This window comes from Oncorhynchus keta, chromosome 2, assembly GCF_023373465.1.
Source record: "Oncorhynchus keta strain PuntledgeMale-10-30-2019 chromosome 2, Oket_V2, whole genome shotgun sequence".
NCBI lineage: Eukaryota > Metazoa > Chordata > Actinopteri > Salmoniformes > Salmonidae > Oncorhynchus > Oncorhynchus keta.
Genome location: NC_068422.1, coordinates 21,592,305 through 21,599,387, shown reverse-complemented (window position 1 = coordinate 21,599,387; position 7,083 = coordinate 21,592,305). Strand labels below are relative to the sequence as shown.

Here is a 7,083-nt window from a genome sequence, read left to right as displayed (position 1 = left end):
GGGCAGAAATGGAACCAGGCCCAAGCCTCCCTGACTTATGTCTAATATCCAATCCTTGAAAATCTTCAAGGGGGCAGTCAATGGGCTAAGGGACCAGGGATGGGTTTGGAATCAGGCCTATCGTTGTGTCGTACCTCATCCCTCCAGGTATAGGTTGTCATTAGGCACAGATCCAGGATAAGCTCAGTGAGTTTAACCTCCCTCCAGATTCTTACTTTAAAAGAGGACATTTCACTCATAAATAAAAGTGTCAGCTGTTTTCAGACCTCTAAAGTACTCTAATGAAACTACGTCACATGACATAAGTTGTGTAGATCCAGCTATCGTTGTTTTACCTTAACATTAGACTACTGTAGAAGCCTGAAAATGTCTGTCAAAATGTAATTTGAATGCGTAATGTCTCTTTAACCATTAGGAGAGGCAATGGCCAGTGTCTAGGGGCATCCTGTACATGTTCAAAAGTTTGGGGTCACTTAGAAATGTCCTTGTTTTCGAAAGAAAAGCAACTTTTTTGTCTATTAAAATAACACTCAAATTGATCAAAAATACAGTGTAGACATTGTTAATGTTTTAAATGACTATTGTAGCTGGAAACGGCAGATTGTTTATGGAATATCCTCATAGGTGTACAGAGGCCCATTATCAGAAACCATCACTCCTGTGTTCCAATGGCACGTTGTGTTAGCAAATCCAAGTTTATCATTTTAAAAGGCTAATTGATCATTAGAAAAACATTTTACAATTATGTTAGCACAGCTGAAAACGGTTGTGCTGATTAAAAAGCAATAAAACTGGCCTTTAGACTAGTTGAGTATCTGGAGCATCAGCATTTGTGGGTTTGATTACAGACTCAACATCGCCAGAAACAAAGAGCTTTTGTTTAACGTACAACGCTGTGTAACCCTTCACAGAACAGCGCAAACTGACTAACCAGTATAGAAAGAGGAGTGGGAGGCCCCGGTGCATAACTGAGCAAGAGGACAAGTACATTAGAGTGTCTAGTTTGAGAAACAAGTCCTCAACTGGCAGCTTCCTTAAATAGTACCCGTAAAACACCTGTCTCAACGTCAACAGTGAAGAGGTGATCCCGGGATGCTGGCCTTCTAGGCAGAGTTGCAAAGAAAAGCCATATCTCAGACTGGCCAATAAAAATAAAAGATTAAGATGGGAAAAAGAACACGGACAGAGATATGGCTTTTTCTCTGCAACTCTGCCTAGAAGGCCAGTATCCCGGAGTCGCCTCTTCACTGTTGATGTTGAGACTGGTGTTTTGCGGGTACTATTTAATGAAGCTGCCAGTTGAGGACTTGTGAGGCTTCTGTTTCTCAAACTAGACACTCTAATGCACTTGTCCTCTTGCTCACATTGTGCACCGGGGCCTCCCACTCTTCTTTCTATTCTGGTTAGAGCCAATTTGCGCTGTTCTGTGAAGGGGGTAGTACAAAGCTTTGTACAAGATCTTCAGTTTTCAGGACAACAGTTTTCAGCTGTGCTAACATAATTGCAAAAGGGTTTTCAGGTGATCAATTAGCCTTTTAAAATGATAAACTTGGATTAGCTAACATAACGTGCCATTGGAACACAGGAGTGATGGTTGCTGATACACATACGTAGATATTCCATTAAAAAAATCTGCCGTTTTCAGATACAATAGTCACTTACAACATTAACAATGTCTACACAGTATTTCTGATCAATTTGATGTTATTTTAATGTACAAAAAAGTTGATTTTCTTTCAAAAACAAGGACATTTCTAAGTGACCACAAACTTTTGAACAGTAGTGTACATGGACAGGCTTTAGGGATTGCGGACGTTGAAGAACCCCACACTGGTTGGAGACTCCTTCACTGTTACTGTGACAAAGTTGGCGGTGACGTCCGTGACAAACACGTGTTCTAGAAGGCTAAGTGCCGGCCGCCAGTCCGTCTCAATTTCTGTCTCCATAGAGACCAGGCGGGGCCCGTTGTTGTTGGGATAAGGGGAGGAGTCGGGCTCTTCTGATTCGCTGCTGCTGGTGTCATCTGAGTCACCTGTGCTGAGCTCGTTAAGGGTCCGAGAGTTCTCGATGCTCCGGGAGTTCCGCTCGTTAAGGCTCTGTTCTGACCTCCTGTCCTCCTCTCTCGCCGGGCTTGATCCACCTCCCCCGGCCGACACACCTCTCTGTACACTCCCCCCTCTCTCCAGTCTTCCATTGCCGCTCCCTACACACCTTGGCCCCTTGCTGTCCATCTCTCTCTCAGTCTCTGCACCTGTGGTCTTCCCTCTCTCCCCCCTCTCCTCTCTGGCTTGTGGAATGCTTCCAGAGCGCAGCATCCCTGCCCCTAACCCTCCGGACGCCAGGCTCTGGTCTAGCTCAGACGATGTGTGCATCTCTTTAATGATTCCTCCTGCTCCTTTTCCTGCCTGGCTGGCACCGCTTCTCAGGCTCGACCTTGAAACTGCAACTCCAGTGATGCCAGAGGTTCCGTATCCCTGTAGACCATTGCCGGGCGCCCGTTTGTTGACGCTCTGCAGGTTGAGAGCTCGGAGGCTGAGGGCCTGACTGATGCGATCTCTAGCTGAGGGAGGTGGAGAGGAGGAGGGCTTGGCTCCCTGCTGCTGAACCATCACCACCGCCTGACTTCCAGGGCCCTCCTGCTGCCTCCTCTGCCCAGCTGGGGAGCGTTGAGCTGGGCTACAAGCCGCCGGAGAGCCACCAAACCCACTGGAGGTCTTGGAGCTGTGGAGACCAAGTGATGTTGATGTAGACACCCCTGGTTTTACAGAGGACACCACCTTAAGCCCTTCTGCTCGGCCACTGCTGTTGCCGGCGTCGGAGACAGAGAGGGAGCGCTTCAGATCTGACAATCCCTTACTGTGAGGTGGGGGAGGTCTGCTGAGAGAAGAAGAGGATGGAGAGGAGGGGGTGATGGTCGACATGGAGCGACCCGACCATATGGAGTTCAGCAGCCCAGGTTTGGAGGCCCCTGGCTGGAAGAAAGCCCCTCCAGCAGCCCGCTGGGGTGCCGTCTCATCTCTGGAGCCCCGGCTGGCGCTCAGGCTGGTGTAGGTGAAACTGGCCGGCTGTAGAGGCTTCTTCACCCCCCCCCGAGGTTCCTCTTTGGGGGGCTCACGGGGGGGCCTGAGGACCTGGTGGTGGCGAGAAAGAGGAGGGGGAGGCAGGGGCAGCCGGGTATTTGCCTGTCTCAAAGCCCTCAGCTCGGGGAGCAGCGGTTTCCTCCCGCGCTTTTTCCGGACGGGCTCCTGATTGGCCACCACGATATGGGGCCTCGTCTGGAGGACAGGGTGGAGGTTGAGGCGCCGAGGACCTGGTTTGGCCTTCTTCCCGTGGTCTTCATCTTCTGAGGAAGAGGCGGAGGGAGAGGAGGACAGGCCGGATGAAGAGGCTGAGGAGGACCGGTCGGATTTGGTTTCAGTTGGCTCTGGTTCCTAAAGAAATTAGACAGAATGGTTTGTAATGTAGCCATGCATTATGTGACGTCAGATTGTATCTTCATCATCCAAACAAACAAATGGATTCATGTTACTATTGTTGTTTGGAAATGTAATGAAAGCAATCATTGGGAAGAGATTATAATCAAGATGACAAAAGTAAGTCAATTTACTGCATTTGTTGTCACGACTACATCTTATACGATTGAATAGCAGCAACAGTGTGTTGATTACCAGAATTTTCCGTGGGCGCCCCCTTGGCCTCTTCCCTCTCTTACCGAACAGTAGCTCCCTCTCTTGTTCTCTGTAGAAAGTACACACACATGGCATCAGAAACAGTTACTACCAATGTTCTGCTACTTTAAAAATACATCCTTCCTTACTTGGAGTCACTACTAATATAATAACTAAATAACCAGAAGCAAGGGTTGTATTTCAATTATTTCACCAATTAGTCTATGTCAGAAATAAATGATAGCTTCAAGGATGGGAGGAAGGAAACAAAGGATGCATTTGATCTGGGCAACTCTAATACACCATGGACAGTGCTCTACAATAAGTACGAATGAATATGTTCTGGTCAAAAATCAACCAGTATGATATTAATAACACACCTCTTGTGGAAGGCAGCCATTAATCTGGGGTCCAGAATATTCTCTTCGGGCTCCCAACTGTTATGCCTGTAAAGAAAACCCCATATTAGAAAACCGTTTATTACAGAACAGTAGCTAGAGAGACATTGCAATTATAAATGTCACACCCATAAATCTCTGCCCATTTGTTTCTAGTCTGCTATCTCCTTTATCAGATGCAATGTCACACATAGGATGCTACTATCAAAAACAAACATAGGCCTAATTGACGTTGTATCTAAATAAAATATTAAGAACATTGTCTGAACAATGAAAATCTTGAGAGGGTAGCTGTTCACGGCTAGCCTAAATGTAAATGGCTAAAACTTGAGCCTTTGCTCAACTATTTACATTCAGCCATATTATTGGTAAACGATCACGACGCAAGCACCGTGCATGAAAATAGTGGGCGTCACATATTCCGGTGCTCGAGTTCGCTACGGTAGTAGGAGGATGCCTGCTCACGTTACTAGATACCGGTTTGGCATCGTATCATCAGCTGCTCGGGCTTAAGAAAACAAAACAAGACTCCGAAACGGCTAACACCATCATTTTTCTTCCATGCATCCTGTAGTCTATCCAAAACCACATGCGACGGGAATAGTATCATATGAATGTAAATATAGCGTAGCTATGAGATAAATACGGGGTCGCAGGGGGATCATGGGCTACATTGTCATTGTTTAGCTCAGCCAGCTTCTTGCTAAATAGCTACTCACTTGGACGACCACCCTCTCCACTTCACCAAATACTCAAACTTCCCCTGCAAATGATAAGAGTGGGAAAGAGTTAAACAATTGTAAAGGGTCTAATGTTTCCATATTATGATAAAATACGTTATTTCATACCTTTCTTGGGCGTTTGTTGAGGATGCATTCGGCGTCAAATACCTGCCCTACAGTTACCCCCTCCATAGCTACAGCCCCTCTCCTTTTTTTTTTAACGAGAAAAGCAGAACAGGGAGAAAAGATTGTCCTCCCGCGGCGTCCTTAGTTCTGCACGGTGCCTCTGCCTCTCATACGTCACTTTAAAAATGTTATTCTAGAGGACATGACTGGCTACAAAATATTTTGTCATAAAGTCGTTTTAACTGCTTTATTAGTACATATGTTCCGGTATGCTAAATTCCATAAAAGGCTATTACTAAACAAATCTATAAATTGACAAAATATTATTTCAGCGATCACAGTTATTACATTTACATTTGAGTAATTTACAGTGCATTCGGAAGTATTCAGACCCCTTGAATTTTTCCACATTTATTACGTTACAGCCTTATTCTAACATGGATTCAATTATTTTTTCCTCCTCATCAATCAACACATTACACCATAATGACAAAGCAAAAAAAGTTTTTTAGAAATGTGTGCACATTTATTACAAATAAAAAATTCAGACCCTTTATTCAGTACTTTGTTGAAGCACCTTTGGCAGTGATTACAGCCTCGAGTCTTGATTGGTATGACACTACAAGCTTGGCACACCTGTATTTGGGTAGTTTCTCCCATTCTTCTCTGCAGATCCTCTCAAGCTATGTTAAGTTGGATGGGGAGGGTCGTTGCACAGCTATTTTCAAGTTTCTCCAGAGATGTTCACTCACGTTCAAGTCCGGGCTCTGGCTGGGCCACTCAAGGACATTCAGAGACTTGTCCCGAAGCCACTCCTGGTCATCTTGGCTATGTGCTTAGGGTCGTTGTCCTGTTGGAAGGTGACCTTCTACCCATTCTGAGCTCTGAGAGTCCTTTAGGTGCCTTTTGGCAAACTTCAAGCGGGCTGTCAGGTGCCTTTTACTGAGGAGTGGCTTCCGTCTGGCCACTCTACAATAAAGTCCTGATTGATGGAGTGCTGCAGAGATGGTTGTCCTTCTGGAAAGTTCTCCCATCTCCACAGAGGAACTCTGGAGCTGTGTCAGAGTGACCATCGGGTTCTTGGTCACCTCCCTGACCAAGTCCCTTCTCTCAAGATTGCTCAGTTTGACCGTGCGGCCTGCTCTAGGAAGAGTCTTGGTGGTTCCAAACTTCTTCTATTTAAGAATGATGGAGGTCACTGTGTTCTTGTGGACCTTCAATGCTGCAGAAATAGTTTTGTCCCCTTCCCCAGATCTGTGCCTCAACACAATCCTGTTTTGGAGCTATACAGACAATTCCTTCGACCTCATGGCTTGGTTTTTGCTCTGACATACAATGTCAACTGTGGGACCTTATATAGATAGGTGTGTGCCTTTCCAAATCATGTCTAATCAATTGAATTTACCACAGGTGGAATCCAATCAAATTGTAGAAACATCTCAATTATGATCAATGTAAACAGAATGCACCTGCGCTCAATTTCGAGTCTCATAGCAAAGGGTCTGAATACTTATATTACTTATGGTATCTTTTTTTATACATTTGCAAACATGTCTAACCTGTTTTCGCTTTGTCATTATGGGGTATTGTGTGTAGATTGATGAGGATTTTTATTTATTTAATCAATTTTAGAATAAGGCTGTAATGTAACAAAATGTGAAAAAAGTCAAGGGGTCTGAATAGTATCAGAATGCACTGTAGGGGCTTGTACATGATTTATAATGAGGGATACCTGCAGAAAATCGTATCTCTCTGAAATGAAAATGAATGGCCCTTACTTCAGTAAAATGTATTTTAACCTGACACACCCTGAAAGCTTGAAAAAAACAAATTCACCCTCCCCTCCACCCAAAATAATATTTAAAACAAATTGGATCGTAGAAAACATGCCTACCATTTACCCTCACTCCTAGGACAGACCAGAGCATTAGATATGCAATATTAGATACTGTTATTTGTTTTGTAAGCATTACATGGCAAAGTAGACAGACGGTGGCGGATTCACAGACCACCTTAGATAAGGATGAAAATATATCCATTATAATAAAAGTACTGCATTAATCTATCATCTTATTTGCAGTAGGAGAAAAAAGTGTGTTGTAAACACATTTCACGCATGTCTGTCATTTTAGATGACTGGAGACAAGCAGAATATTTTTTTAATACCAC

General features: G+C 44.6%; 1 protein-coding gene across 1 annotated transcript; it reads right to left on the bottom strand.

The window, feature by feature from the left end:
- Positions 1-1,339: 1,339 nt before the first annotated feature.
- LOC118397729 (chromobox protein homolog 2-like) lies at positions 1,340-5,041 on the bottom strand. The gene is made up of 5 exons (XM_035792629.2): positions 4,915-5,041; positions 4,786-4,829; positions 4,049-4,114; positions 3,669-3,738; positions 1,340-3,431 (listed from the first exon to the last, which is right to left on the bottom strand). Exons 1-5 carry the CDS (start codon positions 4,978-4,980, stop codon positions 1,800-1,802), a joined length of 1,878 nt encoding a protein of 625 aa, XP_035648522.1. The 5' UTR covers positions 4,981-5,041; the 3' UTR covers positions 1,340-1,799.
- Between the last annotated feature and the right edge of the window lie 2,042 nt (positions 5,042-7,083).

Bases quoted from the DNA above. Each gene is read 5' to 3' on its own strand.
- LOC118397729 (XM_035792629.2), bottom strand. From the start codon at position 4,980: ATGGAGGGGGTAACTGTAGGGCAGGTATTTGACGCCGAATGCATCCTC. The intron at 4,830-4,914 runs GTATGAAATAAC...TATCATTTGCAG, and splicing joins TCAACAAACGCCCAAGAAAG to GGGAAGTTTGAGTATTTGGT. The intron at 3,432-3,668 runs GTAATCAACACA...TAATTTCTTTAG, and splicing joins GGCGCCCACGGAAAATTCTG to GAACCAGAGCCAACTGAAAC.